The sequence below is a fragment of the Microtus pennsylvanicus genome, chromosome 4 (genome assembly GCF_037038515.1).
Source record: "Microtus pennsylvanicus isolate mMicPen1 chromosome 4, mMicPen1.hap1, whole genome shotgun sequence".
Lineage (NCBI taxonomy): Eukaryota > Metazoa > Chordata > Mammalia > Rodentia > Cricetidae > Microtus > Microtus pennsylvanicus.
Genome location: NC_134582.1, coordinates 96711152 through 96728364, shown reverse-complemented (window position 1 = coordinate 96728364; position 17213 = coordinate 96711152). Strand labels below are relative to the sequence as shown.

General features: G+C 52.4%; 1 protein-coding gene across 1 annotated transcript in view; it reads right to left on the bottom strand.

Moving 5' to 3' along the window:
- Positions 1–16934, bottom strand: part of Pxdc1 (PX domain containing 1) — a 29071-nt gene extending 12137 nt beyond the window's left edge. The window contains exon 1 of the mRNA XM_075969932.1: positions 16237–16934. Within this exon, the coding sequence (XP_075826047.1) occupies positions 16237–16492 (256 nt within the window). The 5' untranslated portion in view covers positions 16493–16934. The remainder of the gene's footprint in view (positions 1–16236) is intronic.
- Positions 16935–17213: the final 279 nt, after the last annotated feature.

The window sequence follows — 17213 nt, the reverse complement described above, 5'->3', positions numbered from 1 at the left end:
TTTCACCTCCATAATTTTACAGACAGGCAATGCCCTCTACAGTAGATCTTAGCTACCTCAGCCTGCATTTGTAGGGTTTGCTTTTGGGTTTGGTCTCCTTTTGCAAGTGAGACTATTCACTTCTCTTGCAGAGAGGCTTTCTAGTTGTTCCCCTTTGCGCGCCCCAATGGCCAGCATCACCAGTCTCCCATTCTATGGCCAGCATTAAGCAAAATGCAGGAGGGGGGCATAGGACCCTGAGTACTGAGATCCCAAGACAGCTGCTAATGATTGGTGGCAGGGTAGCAAATACAGAGTGCAGACATGAGACAGGGGACCCTTCTCATCTCAGGAGAGTCAGGGTGACAGGGAACCCTTCTCATCTCAGGAGAGTCAGGGTGACAGGGAACCCTTCTCATCTCAGGAGAGTCAGGGTGACAGGGGAACCCTTCTCATCTCAGGAGAGTCAGGGTGACAGGGAACCCTTCTCATCTCAGGAGAGTCAGGGTGACAGGGGAACCCTTCTCATCTCAGGAGAGTCAGGGTGACAGGGAGCCCTTCTCATCTCAGGAGAGTCAGGGTGACAGGGGAACCCTTCTCATCTCAGGAGAGTCAGGGTGACAGGGGAACCCTTCTCATCTCAGAAGAGTCAGGGTGACAGGGGAACCCTTCTCATCTCAGGAGAGTCAGGGTGGGTGGCTAATTCAGCGTGCTACTCATAGTGGCATGTGATTTGAAACTTGGGAGCTGTTTGTTTTGAGAACTTTTGGCCTAAAAGAACAGAAAACCAAGCCTCACATAAGTGGAGACTCAGTACTCATTCAGCCTTGTGTGTGCCAAGTGCTAACCTGTAAGGTCCTGAGCTACCCCTGCCCACTGTGCACATCAGTGACATGTGACTCTGCTGCTACCGATGCCACACATCCCAAAATGACATTGGAAGGAGGACAAGGGTGGAAGATCCCCTGCACTGGGACATTCTGGGGCCATACCACCAATGCCTGCACACAGCCAGAGCTAAGCCAGGGACCCCTCGGTTGCCATCAGCGTGACGGCTGCACAAGGGGTGGGTGGCCCAGAACCCAAGAGCCCTGACATCACGGGCAAGGACTCACTCATCCAGTGCCAGCTGCCCAGACCACAAGGCCTGTGAAAACGGAGCCCATATTTAGGCAAGTCATCTAAATGCAACGTTCAGAAGGGGAAAAGATCTCAAAGAAAGCCCATGTGGGCATGAGTCATGGCCCTCCCCAGGAACCCAAGCACCAGTGCTTGTTATGGGCACCACAGAGGGGGCACCACAGGCTCTGACTGGATGTCGGGCTTTGCGGTACTTTATTTTTAAAATCTTATAGCTCAAGGCCATACTTGGGAGATGTGGAGTTTTCTGTCTCCCATGAGCAATACACACGTAAGACTTCCCACTTTAGCTTCCCCCACCAGCTTTGAAGGGATGGAATTACGATTCCTTAGTATACTAGCTTTGTCCAAGACTCTGTATGACCAGAATGGCACAATCCCCACAATCTGCAACAGAACCCCAGAGACCTAGATCCCAGAACTGTGGCCAGTCCCCGAAAGTTTCTCTCAGATTCTGGTTTGGTTTTGTTCACAAAAGGTGAAGTGTTAAGAGTTCAGGTAACTGATCATCTAGATCAACAAGCATGATCAAAATAACTTCACCAGAACACATAGTTCCTGGGAGCTCCTACCAGATACAATGAGAGGACATTTCTGAAAAGCTAGCCTAGGCTATCCCTAATGGCCATGCCAGTGCCTCCTTCACATGGCCCTCCAGGTATGCAAGTACTGCTGCTTGTTGATAGCATTTTCTGATCCCCTCCTTCCTTCCTTCCTTCCCTCCCTCCCTCCCTCCCTCCCTCCCTCCCTCCCTTCCTCCCTTCCTCCCTCCCTCTGTCCTCAGCCACCCAGGCCATAGTTGGTCAGTCATGGAATGTGAAAACCCAAGGTAACAGAGTGGGTTGTGACTGCTCCACTGGAAAACACCAGGCTTCATATGCACTGCATCTGCACACATTCAAGGACAACACCTTGGACATCCCCAGAGAGAGGGACTGGGCCACCGGTCCCCCTTCCCAAGTCCCACCCTAACCCTGTCTGTTGAAGAAAGGAAAAGAAAAGCAGAAAACACCAGGTGCCAGAGTTCCTGAATGTCTTCTCAAAGCTCTGGGCTCTTCAAAGAGAGAAATAGAGAGTCATATGTGCCATGCTGGTGTGCTTGGGGCACAGTGTGGCATGAAGACAGTGGTTCCATAAGAGACATCACCTAGAAACAGCACAGCTGGTGTCTATGTACTCACAATGTTCACACAATGACAGAAATCAATGATACCTTTTTCCTTTCTCACGATCATTAGGAGAGCTTGCCTGTGTGCACATGAGGATGAAGGTGTGGGGGGTGTGGCTGTGTGTGCACACAAGGATGAGGATGCAGGGGTGTGGCTGTGTGGGCACACGAGGATGCAGGGGGGTGTGGCTATGTGTGCACATGAGGATGAGGATGCAGGGATGTGGCTGTGTGTGCACATGAGGATGAGGATGCAGGGGGTGTGGCTGTGTGTGCACATGAGGATGAGGATGCAGGGGTGTGGCTGTGTGTGCACATGAGGATGAGGATGCAGGGATGTGGCTGTGTGTGCACATGAGGATGAGGATGCAGGGGTGTGGCTGTGTGTGCACATGAGGATGAGGACGCAGGGATGTGTGGCTGTGTGTGCACATGAGGATGAGGATGCAGGGGTGTGGCTGTGTGTGCACATGAGGATGAGGATGCAGGGGGTGTGGCTATGTGTGCACATGAGGATGAGGATGCAGGGGGTGTGGCTGTGTGTGCACATGAGGATGAGGATGCAGGGGGTGTGGCTGTGTGTGCACATGAGGACGCAGGGATGTGTGGCTGTGTGTGCACATGAGGATGAGGATGCAGGGGGTGTGGCTGTGTGTGCACATGAGGACGCAGGGATGTGTGGCTGTGTGTGCACATGAGGATGAGGATGCAGGGGGTGTGGCTATGTGTGCACATGAGGATGAGGATGCAGGGGGTGTGGCTGTGTGTGCACATGAGGATGAGGATGCAGGGGGTGTGGCTGTGTGTGCACATGAGGACGCAGGGATGTGTGGCTGTGTGTGCACATGAGGATGAGGATGCAGGGGGTGTGGCTGTGTGTGCACATGAGGACGCAGGGATGTGTGGCTGTGTGTGCACATGAGGATGAGGATGCAGGGGTGTGGCTGTGTGTGCACATGAGGACGCAGGGATGTGTGGCTGTGTGTGCACATGAGGATGAGGATGCAGGGGTGTGGCTGTGTGTGCACATGAGGATGAGGATGCAGGGGGTGTGGCTGTGTGTGCACATGAGGATGAGGATGCAGGGGGTGTGGCTGTATGTGCACATGAGGACGCAGGGGGTGTGGCTGTGTGTGCACATGAGGATGAGGATGCAGGGGGTGTGGCTGTATGTGCACATGAGGACGCAGGGATGTGTGGCTGTGTGTGCACATGAGGATGAGGATGCAGGGGGTGTGGCTGTGTGTGCACATGAGGACGCAGGGATGTGTGGCTGTGTGTGCACACAAGGATGAGGACGCAGGGATGTGTGGCTGTGTGTGCACATGAGGATGAGGATGCAGGGGGTGTGGCTGTGTGTGCACATGAGGACGCAGGGATGTGTGGCTGTGTGTGCACATGAGGATGAGGATGCAGGGGGTGTGGCTGTGTGTGCACATGAGGATGCAGGGGGTGTGGCTGTGTGTGCACACAAGGATGAGGATGCAGGGGGTGTGGCTGTGTGTGCACATGAGGACGCAGGGATGTGTGGCTGTGTGTGCACACAAGGATGAGGACGCAGGGGTGTGGCTGTGTGTGCACACAAGGATGAGGATGCAGGGGGTGTGGCTGTGTGTGCACATGAGGACGCAGGGATGTGTGGCTGTGTGTGCACACAAGGATGAGGATGCAGGGGGTGTGGCTGTGTGTGCACATGAGGACGCAGGGATGTGTGGCTGTGTGTGCACATGAGGATGAGGATGCAGGGGGTGTGGCTGTGTGTGCACATGAGGACGCAGGGATGTGTGGCTGTGTGTGCACATGAGGATGAGGATGCAGGGGGTGTGGCTGTGTGTGCACATGAGGATGAGGATGCAGGGATGTGTGGCTGTGTGTGCACATGAGGATGAGGATGCAGGGGGTGTGGTTGTGTGTGCACATGAGAATGCAGGGGGTGTGGCTGTGCATGCACATGAGGATGCAGGGGGCATGGCTGTGCGTGCACATGAGAATGTAGGGGAGTGTGGTTGTGTGCACACACGAGGATGAGGCTACAGGTACTATTCTTTGCACTAGGTCACTTTGAACATCCTTCCTTGTTACAAAGTAGTCTGCAGTGGACACAGCCAAGTCAGAGCTCCTTGGAAAGTTATTTGTAAAGAGGGGGAAAATCACATAACAGTCCCACAGAGCTTCTTTCTTCAAAGAAGCAACACTGTCCTCTGGTTTCCAAGAACTGCAGTCCTAGACGGGAGTCCGTTGCACTGACACAGACCTACTTCCACTCTCTGAAAGCGTGGTTCATAGGAGACCATCCTCCTGTACAGCCAGTGTACAGCCAGCCTACACCACTTTACAGGCGGAAGCATCCGTCTGGATTCTCAACGAAGGAGTTTGATTCTAGCTCAATAGCTGTGATGCCAGAACCCTGGTTAAATCTCTGTTTCTCCTGGTTGGATTTACAACCACCAACGGAGAGGCAAATACACTCTGCTCTAGCCAGCATAGTGATTTGAATGAGAATTCCCCAGATAGGCTCAGATGTTTGAACACTCATCTCTCAGTTGGTGACACTGGGGAGGGTTAGTAGGCATGGCCTTGTGGGAAATATGTTGCAAGAAGCAGGCTCTGAGAGTTTAAAAACCCGCACCATTTCTTGTTCTCACCTCTTCTTGCTTATGGCTCAAAATGTGAGCTCTCAGCTCCCAGCTCCTGCTGCGTGCCCACTGCTCACTGCCATGCTGCCCTAGCCATTTGGGGCTCTGGAGCTAAAATGTCGTCTAAGCTCTCCCTTCCATGAGATGCCTTGGTCACTGTTTCATCACAGCAAGGGGAGATCATCTAATACAATCAGTCTTTCAGGGCAGCCAGATTGCACAAGGAAAATAGAGAGCACCCAGTGAACCGTGAATTTCAGATAAACGAGGAGGAACGTCATAGTATAAAGGCTGGCCTACTGAAAAGATGGCCTGCTCTCTGTCAAACACGAACTTCATGCCCTGCACCCTGTCTTTGCTGTGACCCATTTTCCTGGCTGCAGAAGAGAAAAGCACAGGCATCCTTCAGGCCTCTAGAAACAGCTGTCAGCACGTTGGCCCTGCTGGTTGTGATACCAGCCCACCTTACCAATTCCATGCCTTGCCATTTTCCACAGCTATGGGTCAACACTGAGAAATAGGCCCTGCTGGCCAACAAGTCTCCAGTGCCCACAGGGCAGCCTCTGGCCACAGTCAGAGGCACAGTAGCATTCAGACTACAAAGCCCTTCAGGCTAAGTTGCATCTGCTTCCTCAGACCAGTCTTTATGATTCTGAATGAAAACCAAGTGGTGTTCTTAGCTAAAGTCACAGGGAGAGACATCTGAATGGGGAAGGAAAGCCTGCGAGACGCTCACATGCAAGCTCCGAAACGCCAGGCAATCCTCTCAGGAACTGTCTTTCGGCAGTTAGTTCCCCAGGCTGGCTCCCCAGGAACGATCAAATTGGCATTAGGTTGGCTTTCTTAAGGTGCCTCATCCTGTCTCCAAAAACCACTCTCGCTTGAGTGACAAGGAACACTGACCCCTTAACCAGATGATACGGCAGCAGCTTTGCAAAAATGGTGGATTCCTCTGTGTTTGCCGAAACTCTCCTCACAGCAATACAGCCTGAAGATTATTGCTGCAGTTACAGCCCTGGGTCAAAGAGCACAAACTCAAGAAGCAGGAAAGAGGCACCGTTCAGCACCCTGCCCTTACCCTTATCAGCCCCGAGGCCAGCAAAGCATGGATGAGTTACTACCTGGCTTCTGTCAGTCAAACCCCAAAGCTCACAGTGCCCTTCCCTTCAATCATTTTAAAAGTGTTTTCTATCAAAAAATATTTTCACATGAAATAAACACACACACATACGCACATGCACACACACATATGCGTGCTCACGCACACATGCACCCCCCCCCCACACACACACCTCCCTCCACTCTGGGACCTCAGCGCAGAAAATGAAATAAATTTCCCCCTGGAAACTTCTTGCTTCACTCTCCTGGGGTTTCTTAGTTTCATAGCTGGTGGGCTCCCCGAACTCCTGCAGCCACCGTGGTAATAATAATCAGACTCTCCAAGCACCATCTATGAAAGGTGGAGTTCTGAGAGCAGTCTTCATATGGGTTTCTGCTTTGATCTTCAGGGACAGGCGACAAGTGCCATGAGTCTAAGCAGCGTGGCACTAAGCACAGTACACTATCTGCTCATATTTGCATATTCTCCTATTGCACCTGCTGAGTTATTTAAGTTCTCTGGCTCTTAAAGACTTAGGCCGACTCTTGCAAATCTCATGTGTGTATAGTAAGCCACAATTTCAACTTTATTTTTTAATGTACTTAAATACAATAGCTTTATAGTACCTGATACTTCTGGGTTTTATACTCCAAGTACTATTAGTGATTTAAGAAAAGTCAGCCTCGAGCTGCCCGGAGACCCTTTCCCCCTAAAGGGCTTTAGCCTTGCAAGAAAAGAACGGAGAATTTGTTTGTGCTTAACTGATTTCATCAAAAGCAAACACCTGCTACATTCCTGGAACCAAAGCTAAATGAAGCAAGCATAAACAACTGTGTTTTCCATGTCATGCCTAACATGGATTTGCTAGCGGGGATCGTAATGGTCAGTACTTCAGGTGGACAAGATAATTGTGAATGTGTACAGATGCATTCAAAACATAGTCACACTGGGAGGCTGTAGTTCTATAATTGGCCAGCAGAGGGTGACAACACACCGTCTAAGCCTAAGGATTTCAATCGCAAGCTCACAGAAATTACACTCGCCCACTATTCAACATGGGGGAAAAATTGACCCAGAAGGCTTCACAATCCCTGAAATTTGTCTGATTTCTGAAAAATTAATTACTCATATACGCTCAACTTTTAAAATTTACCAACACATAGTTTGTGACACAAGAATTTTACCCAAGTTTAGCACAGTTAAAAGCTTGAAAAATTATTAACAATATGATATATAAACTTCAGCAAGCAATTTACATGATATATAAAAACTCAGGGGCTAAATGTTGACCTGGTTGTGCATAGTGGTACATTACTTTAACCCTAACATTCAGGAGCAGAGCCAGGCCTCGTCTACACAGGGAGTTCCATAGAGTCAGCCTAGAGCTGCTCCCACCCCACCCCACCCCTGCCCACAGCCATGGAGGTGGCTTTATTCCTAAAGGGCTTTGGCCTCACAAGAAAAGAACAATCTGTGACTGTTTTATAATCGGCTGCTTTTGGCAGAAGTAAACACTTTTACTCCTGGAACCCAAACTGAATAAAAGCAAGCACAAACAAATCTGCTTCCTAATCTCCGAAACCTGAGTCTGAGGTCCCAGGTTTCCGTTAAACAGAGCTTGGTCTCCACACTTGCTACACTGCCTCAGGCTTCCTCTGCAGAAGACTTGTGCTAGGTGGGGGATGGGGCGCAGTGGGGCTGAGGGTGCACTTCTAACCCAGTGCTTCTGCAGAGGAATTCTGGTCACAAGAGCGAGAAGCGGCCGAGGTCAACAGAGAAGCCCATTAAGGAATGTCCACGGCTCACAGCACCTGCCTCTCTCCAGCGGGAAGACGCTTTCTGACTCCCCCCACAAAGGACAGCCCTGGGGGAAATTTTCTCTTGGGGCCAGACAATACACTGCATTGAAATGGCTTTTTGCCCATTTAACAAATGTGCCCATCAACACACTGCACATAAAAGTGCAGGGCTCTCAGCAGCATCCTTTTGGGGCTGGGGGTTACTAAAAGCCTGAATACACACGTATTTTAGAGACAACATACTTCAAAAAAAAATCAGCAATTTCTAAATATCTATTTTCTTTTCCTCCTTCCCTCCCACCCTCCTTCTTGCTTGTCGGCTGGCCTGCTAGGGATAAACCAGGCCTTGACCACACAGGCAAGAATTCCTTCTACTAGTCAGGAACAAAGCTCCTGTGGGAGGGTCTCAAATCCTGGAAAACAGCAGGATTCTTTGCTCAGCGCGGTCTCACAACATAAGCGCATGGCACATGCACACGTGTGTGTTGACACAGGCAGAGCAGCCCTGCACACCAGCTAACTGGTCACTGGAGCCCTAGCACAGTGGACTCTGGCTGGTGGGCATGCTCCTCCCTTCTGTCCTATTGGTCTGGGCACAGCCAGGCTTCCGGGAAGGGATCACAGAGGTAGAGGTAGGTGAGGAGTGATGTTCCATCCAGGGACCACAGAGGTGGAGGTGTCCCTCCACATCTCTCACAAGATAAAAAGCTGGACCGGGAACACGGGAGAAAGAAGCAGAAGAGGTGGAGCCAGAAAGAAACTTCCCTGGAACCCACAGGAGGAAGCTGCTCTTCCTTCCGGTTCCAAGGCTTCCTGCTCCCTGCAGGGGCCTCCTAAAGGGACCAAGTGTTTTGTTTTTCTCAGTGGAAGAAAAAAACGCATCTGAATCCAAGCTTGCTGATTTTTCCTGTTCTCTTAATCCCTCCTCTCTGTTCATTATTCTCCCCCAGCTAAAGCAAAATTCCCTTCCTAAAACTCAAGCGGTTTTCAGAAGCCATACATGAGCCAGGCGTGGTGGCACATGCCGGTAACTCCAGCGCTTAGCAAGCCAGGGCAGGAGGATATTAAATGTGACACCAGCCTGGGCTACAAGGTGAGACCCCATCTTAACAAAACAAACAGAAAACTCATTCAGTTGGCCATTCCTTTCCCCTGTGCTGGAGAGCAATCCCAAAGCCTCCTTCATATGCTAGGCATATGCTCTACCACTGAGCTACCCTACCACTCCCCGCCCTTGACAGTCTGTCTTAAAGGCACAGGGTACCTGCCCATTTTCACCTCTCCACACAGGAAAAGCACACTGTCTAAAGTTCACAGACCAGAGGTCAGGTGATGATGTGGCCAAAACAGTGGCAGGAGCCCTGCCTCTCCTGGACATTTGTGTTGGCCACAGGCAGTCAGGAGGCAATTGCTGGCCCCAGGAGAACACAGAGCAGGCAGCTACTCACCCTAGCGGGAGGAGGCCTGAAGGATGAGCAGATGTTGAGGGTGAGGGAGGGACAGAGGGAGGAAGGAGTATAGAAACCCACCAGAGGCCGAGGCTGGGGAGGGGTGGAGTGGTAAGAGCTGAGGGGCAGAAAAGAGACCACGGCCTCCCAGGCAGGTTCTGGCGGCAAGCACCCCACAGGCTTGGCAATTCTGTTTCTTAGAGCGACTGACGCACACACTTAACCCAGGATTCCTCAGTCACTCAAGTCTGACCCACACCAAGCAATAAATACTAGTTTGGGAACCAACGAAGCCACAGGCCCAATCAGTCCCACTGAGGTAAATGCTATATTCTCTCTCTCTCTCTCAGTCAGGGCAGAGTCACTGGGAGGGTGGGGTCGCACCTACAAAGGGCACTGTTGGGAGCATGAGTAGGCTCTTAGGTGGATCAGCCTTGCAGGACGCTGGTGGTGCTGGGCACCAGGCCCCTCCCCTCCATTCTCCTACCTAGAGGCCTTTTATTGGGGTTACTGGGATCACTCAGGGCATAGGATAGACAGCTGGAGAAAGCCAGCGACTCCACGTGTCTAGCTTGGTGCCGGGCACTTTGTGGCTGTTACTCAGTGGGGCTCAATCACACCTTGTCTCAGAGATGTTCTTGTAGCTATTCTAGCAAGAATGAGCCACCAGCAAGGAGAGAAGGGGAGACAGGGAGGGTGGCTTGGAAGGCCAATTAGAAAAAAATATTTGCATGGACTGTCCCCATGAAACTTATTACTTTGTATGCTAAATAGAAGGGGGGCAGAAATACCAAGCTTTGAGGATCAAGCAGATTGGCTGAAAGCCGTGGGGCAAGCAGCAGGTGACAGAGCATGCAACTCTCCCCCTCCCCCACACAATACTGTCTAGGAGCAAATGAGGTGCCCTCCTATGGTGACCTGGCTGTGTCCCCTGCTTTGCCACCCAATCTCCCAGGCCCCCAATGTTCTCAAACAGAAAGCAGGAACGGTAATGGTGGGAACCAGACACTATGTGACAAAATCCCTTTCACTCCCTTCCTTGCCCTGTTCTGTCCAAGGACTGAGACATGGTTTCCTCATCAGCGAAGGGGAAGGAGACTTCGGTTCTCCGGACAAACAGGAAAAGGAGTTTGCATGTATCCATTACAAGATGTGGCCTCTGACCACCTTCACCCTAGTTGGGGGTGGGATGAGGCACCAGCCCTCAATGTCATCAGGACAGTTAACAGCACCTGAGCTCACATAAAAGAGACCCGGCCTCATTCAGGAGATGCTGTAGCTGCTGGGGATGAATGGAGCTCAGAACTCTGGCTACTCTGGCCCCTCCTCTTCCCACCAACAGAGACAAAAGTCAGATCTAGGGCTCTCAGGAGCTCTTCCAGGCTGAGAAATGACAAAACACGGCCCTTCAAGTGACGGCAACTAAAACTAGCCAGTGGATGCATAGTGTGACCTGAACGTGCCGAAGATGAACAAAAAACGGCATTAAAGCAGGGCTGGGAGTTTAGCGCAGAGTGGGTGCTTGGAATGCACAGTCTTGAGTTCAACCCCCAGAACACAAAACAGAAAAACACTATACCCGTCTTGCTGTGAAATGGCAGTGCCAACACACGACAGTATGTGCCTTCAGTCTACTGTCCCCAGCCTGCTGCTGGCCCAGGGGAAGGTGCCATGGCCTAGACTTTCACCTTTGAAGATTCTCAAGCAAAACACAGGCTGACTTGTGCCTCCCTGCCAGCCCCTTGCACCCTCCCAAGTTCAAGCCCACACACCGCATTTGCAGCAAGCTGAGCTCTGTGGAGAGGCACCACAGGCCTTATCTTTGAGTCTCTCTGTATCACTGCCCACGAGTACCATGACTACTCTTATTTCCAACTACGCACAATGCATGAACAGATTTCCTTATACTTCTCAAACATTCTGCCAAAACAGACAGCAGAGAAATCTCAGACCCAAACTGATTTTTGCAATGGAATGATCTAAGTTCCTGGAGGGCAGCCTTGGGGCACAGGGTTGGGGGTGCCTTGCCTATGGGTTTACAGTGAGGTCCAGTAGAGACATAGAGGCAAGTGTCTCCTTCAGCAATTCATGGTGAAAAGCTGTAGGGGCAGGCCACTGGACCAGCTATCTTAAGTTCTAACTGGTTCCACCTACAGATGGAGAAGACAACCCAGGTGTCATGGTTATCCAAGGCATAGTACAAGATCTATGGCATGAAATCAGGGAAACAGGAACCAAGCACAGCCAATCATTTACGAAAAAAAAGAAGATTGCTGCCAGGTGGTTATGGCACACTCCTTTAATCCCAGCACTCAGGAGGCAGAGGCAGGTGGATCTCTGTGGGTTCAAGGCTAGCAGTCTGCAGAGTGAGTTCCAGGACAACCAAGGCTACACAAAGAAACCCTGTCTGGGAGATGTGGGGAGAAAGAAAGGGAGGAAGGATGAAATGAAGGAACAAAAGAAAAGAAAAGAAAAGAAAAGAAAAGAAAAGAAAAGAAAAGAAAAGAAAAGAAAAGGAGAGTCCAGGATATCAGAGTGGAGCCTGGTGTGGGTAGCAGGACATGGATCTGTGAGCAAACACAAAACAAGGAAGAGAGGGAGGAGTAGGCAACCCAGGAGAGGACGGATGAGGGGTCCTAGACATGGAAGAGTCAAAAATAGGTGAGTGAGTCAGAGGAGCAGTAAAAGTGCCCGGATAGGACAGCAGGATGGCCCCGAGGAAGCTCTACATGGCATTGTGGCTGCAGCAAAGGTCAGGGGCAGCATCACACCACCCCAACATCAAAGGCCAGGCAGAGGTGGCAACTCCATGTCCTGCTCTGCTTCCACACCTGTATGGAGCACACTTGCTGAGAAAGCCAAGCTGGTGCCTCTGGGTGGCGGTTGGCACATCCATCAAGCACCATTTTCCCTGTTTGGTAGTAACATCCAGTTTCTCCCTGATGTCCAGGTGAGGGCAATGTGACAGTGACCTGGGGTAGACCTTGGGAACTGAGCACACGTCTACGGCATGGGAGTCAAGTGCTGTATCAGTGTCCAACCCTTCCTGGTCCGGTCCCAGCTGTGGCTTTCACGTCTAGGGAGAGGCCATGTCCTGAATACTGAAGATGCTCATCACTGGTGATGAAATTAAATATAGCAAGGATAGAAACGCTGTGCACAGGTTCACATTACAAACGGTGCCACTAAATGCCAGGTTCCAGGCTGGCTGACAGCCTCAGGCAGCATCTTCAGCTCAATTATCCCCTGAGGTGGCCCCACGGCAGCGCAGGGCAAGCCCTGTGTGAGAATTCTAGGCTTGTGCTATGTGCCACACACCAAGTGTGAGAGACTTGCAATGCCTCCATGGCTCTCTCTTCCAGGCCAATCAGTGTCATCTCCTTCTCACACCTGCCCTGTTATGCCTGGCTCCAGCAGCCCTGCCTCTTGCTCTCCCTTGCTCTATTCCATCTTTCTCAGTGGCATCAACTAGAGCTCAACTCAGATCAAATCAGTTCCCTGGCCCAGAGCTCTCGGTGATGATGGAGACCATGACTGACCACCATCTGCCCCTCTCCAGCTCCCTAGCCATCCTCTCCTCTCCAGCCACAGTGATCTCCTTTTTACGTGGTGATCTTATTTATTAATGCATTTCTCCCAACCAAAATGTAAGAATCAAAGAGATAGGTCACGAGGTTTTAGTTGTTGTTTTCTCGTTTTATTGTTCCCTGCACCTGTGCGGTGCCTGGCAGCCAATATGTGACCACATAAATGAATGCAAACCCAAAATGCAGTTACCCAAGACTCAAGCTCACCTGGCCACCTTGAAATAGAATCTGCAGCAGCAGAGGGAATCAGGCCAGCTCGGATGTCACAGATCTGCAATGGGTGCTACTGAAAAGAGGATCAAAATACTCCAAGAACCTCAAATGGTCGACAGGAAAGTTTTGAATGTTTTTGCTTTCAAATGCAGACCTTATGTGTGAGAAGTAAACAAAGCGAGAGTTCTCACTCTCACAATCTGAACCAGTAGGTGATACACACAACAGAGGACTTAAACACAAGACACAGCTCCGTGATGAAAGGGCAGAAAAGTAGGAGGGGGACCACTGTGGCAACACAAACATGTCCACGGGAAGCAGCTCAGCCACCTCCTCTCCCAGGGCTGGAGGGCAACACAGTAAGAGGTGGTTATTTCAGCCCTAGGTTGTGAGCTACCAACCTACTGCGAGTTAGTATCTGGAGAGACTTGGTTTGGTGAAGAAGCGATACATGACAGAAGCAAGACAGGTCCTGAGATCAGCGCTACTCTAGGTCATATAAACAGAAGGCCAGGAAGGTAAGGTAGTGAGCACTGTGTCTCCGCCCCTGCAGTGGCACCATATCTCTGCCTGTGTCACCAGGACACATACAAAGGTCATGGATATCCACCAAGCATAAAACCACAGAGGGACAACGAAAGTCTGATTCTCCCCATCTAAAATCTCTCTCACAGCAATTCTGGGGAAATCAAGGCTGAGGGCTTGGCACCTCTTCAACTGCATGAAGATTCAGAAGTTCAAGGCAGAACCATGGCTGGCCCACTGTGTCAGGAGCTCAGCCTGCCAGGGGCAACCCAGAGACCCCTTTCCCTGGGAAGCTTCTCGAATAAACTGAGGACACAAACCTAACTCAACCTAGCAATCTAATCTAATCTAATCTAATCGAGAATCTGACCGACTGGAATTCGAATACCAGCTGCATACCTTTCATGGTTGAAGCTTGAAAATCCAGACAATCTTTTTAATGCAAATAAGAAATTTGCATGGAAACGAGGTAGAATCTTCTTTTGTCTTAGGATGAGGTGTTTTGCTTGGTATAAGACTTCCCTGAACTTGAAGGGATCAAAGAAAGAAAAGGGGCCTTCCTGGCTTTGTGAAACAGAACTGGGGTGGTCCTAGGGAAGAATCCCGCAGAGAAAGAAGAATCAGAATGGAGCTTGATTCCTGGTCACTCCTCTACTGCTCCCGGGATTCATCTTTACTCCGTCTAGGCGCTACTAGCTGGACCCTTGTAAGAGGTTTCCGTCAGATAAGAATGGCCACCAGTGGCGGACAGTTCTAATAGTCACATAGCAGGCTGTCAGAGACTCCCTTCCCTCCAGTCACAGGGACTCACCCCAGCTGCCTTTGCCACTCCATCACCCCATCTAACCCCCACTTCTGTGCTCTCCGACCCTTTACACACTTGAAGGCAGCTCCCATAGGCCTCGTTTTACTCTTTGGAGACTGCATGGGGACAGTCAAGCACCTGTGATTCCAGTAGTTTGTATAAATGATTCCAGAAGTTTGTATAAATGCAAAAGAGGCCAGGTGAACAAGCGTCGTGGTTTCCTCCCTCCCGACCACCTTAGGGAAGGCCTTTCCACCTGTGACTCCACACAGCCGTCACACCCCTTCCCACACCCTCTGTTCCAGCCACCCTGGCCAGAAGAGGCTGGCCCTGATGGTAAGAGTGGTAGACTTACTGTCAACAGACACTACCGGGCTTTTCACTCCTCACAAAAGCCCAAGGGCAATAGGTACTCCCCTAGATGTAGACCTGGTTCCAGTTTGTCTGGGGTAACTGGAGTTCTGAGACCAGGTCAGAGGGACTGCCTGGAAGTTCAACTAGTTTATGGCCTGCCTTGTTCCAGGAGAAGCCACTGAGTAAACCACAGACCCTTTGTTATGCTTTCCTGATCAGACATTCATTGAAAATTTAACAAATAGCAAATTTGAAACAATAAAAACAGGTCCAGTCTTGAAATGGCAGGCTTGTCAGTGTGGCCTCCACACTCACAGGCTTTGGCAATCTGTGCAAATGATGTGTCTGCCAGGGGATGTGTCATGAGAATGGAGCTAATTATCCACAAAATCCACACACGGGGTGGGGCATATCACCAGGGGGAACGGAGGTTATCTCAGACCTTAGCTAGACAGGCGGCTGAGGAGGTGGTACTGGCTAACCTTGAGTAACGTTGCTCCAAGCTGCCCCAGAATCGCTGCTTACTTGGAGGACTCTGAAAAAAGGTTCGTGGATCTCGGAGCCCCGGGAGGCCACACACACTGGCCGGAAGTCTACTCAGAAACCATCCATCTCTCCTGTCCGCAGCTAAGTGTCCCACACCTCATTCTTCCCGGTCTCAACCAAGGCCTCTTTCTGGTTTCCTCCCCTCTTCCAGTCCCTTTGCTGGCAGTAGGAAAGGGGAAGCCACTGCTGTTTGAGAAAACAAGAGTCACAGCCAACCAGGACTGTCACAGGGCCGAGGAGGAGGCGGCCGTGGCTAATCAAATCCGAATGCGGGCCCAGCTCAGGGGTGGGGACCCTGGGTTGGCCCGACAGACGCAGGCGGGGCGGTCTCCTCCTAGGAGAGGTGGAAAAAATTGCTGCGTGGCACTTCACGCTCAGGCTCAACTGTCCTGGGGCAAAATAGGGTCCGGGGCTCTCCCAGGCAGGACCCCGGCAGCGATAGTACTCGATGCAATCACCCAATACCAACACTCTATAACTGTCTCTACTCTCTTCAGCAAACCCACTCGAGCCGCCACTGGTTCTCCATAGAGAGGAAGGTGGCTGGAACCCAGTAGGTAGCTGTCAGTCCCGGGTGTCGCCTCGCAAAACTCTGCCTTCTTCAGACTCATTCTTTGGGACAGTCGGGTGAGAGTCCTGGTGAGCTCGTCCCCTTTCCCACCCATCTCATTTATCCTCCACGAGTGTGTGCCGGCTCCCAGTCCTTCCTGAACCACAGCTGGGTACCCTTCTTCGGAAACCCGGGGTCTAGATGTCAGGTGCCGACCAGTAGAGGGAAGAAACAGTCTCAGTTAAGTAACTCTTTCCTCTCTGACTTCATTGCACTTTGACAGGATCTCTTCGCTCGATTTCTCCCCCAGCTCCACTCCCGCAGCCCGCAGCCCCCGGCGCCCCGTAGCCCCGGTGTCCCACAGCCCCCAGTCCTGCAGCCCCGCACCTTGCCGCAGCGGCGCGCGCGCCAGCTCGGGCCGGTCCTCGGGGAAGGCGTCGCGGAGGCGCTTGCACAGGCGACCCAGGTCTGCGAAGCTGCGGTGCAAGTAGAGCACGCTGCGGTCCGACCACTCGGTGCGGATCTCGAAGAACTCCTCCTCGTCGCCGCGCCGGCTGACGATGAGCCGGCGGATCCCGTTCACCCAGCAGCCGCGCACGAACATGTTCACGAGCGACGTGCCCTCAAACACCGCCGAGGCCATGCCGCGGACCGCGCATACCCCTGCCGCCGGGGGCGCCCTCGGCCCCCACCCGGGGTCCGCCTGGGCAGAGTGGTTCCGGGCAGTGGCGATCGGGGGGGGGGGGGGGTCCTTCTTAGGACGCGGTCGAACCCCACAGGGCGGTTAAGAGTCCTTGTGGGGCGAGGTTGGTGCCCCGCAGATATGCCCCGGCTCCGTGCACTCTCTGGGGGCTGCTGCGTGCGGTCCGCGCTCAGGGCGGCGCCGCCAGGAGTCTGTCCTGGCGCGCAAGCCGCGGCTTTATAAGGCACTTCCCCTCGCGGGCGGCGCGGGCGTCTACGTCGAGTCCGGGCTGCGGCGCCTCCCTCCCGCCTCCAGCTGACCCGCCGCGGGCCCCGCCGCCGAGGGCTGTCCTGGCTGAGCGCTCCACGCGCGGCGCTGCCTCCCCAGTCTGCCGGTTCCTACGCGAGGCTGGCCCGGCGCTGCCAGGGAGACTTTCTTTCCTACTACTTTCGATCCTCGGGATTCTCCAGCCCGGAGTTGAGCACTCTGCCCGGCCCGCGCCGCGCAGGGGTGAGATCGGCAAGTCGCTGGAGTCTGGAGTCCCCGGGCGGCGCCGCACTGGGCAGGGACGCGGGACCAAACAGCGCGGCAATTCGGACAGTGGGCCTGGTGCTGGTCCCCGCGCCGCCCTCGATCTGCCCGCCCTGTGCGTGGCCTGAACCGGGATTCAGGGAGGCCCGCC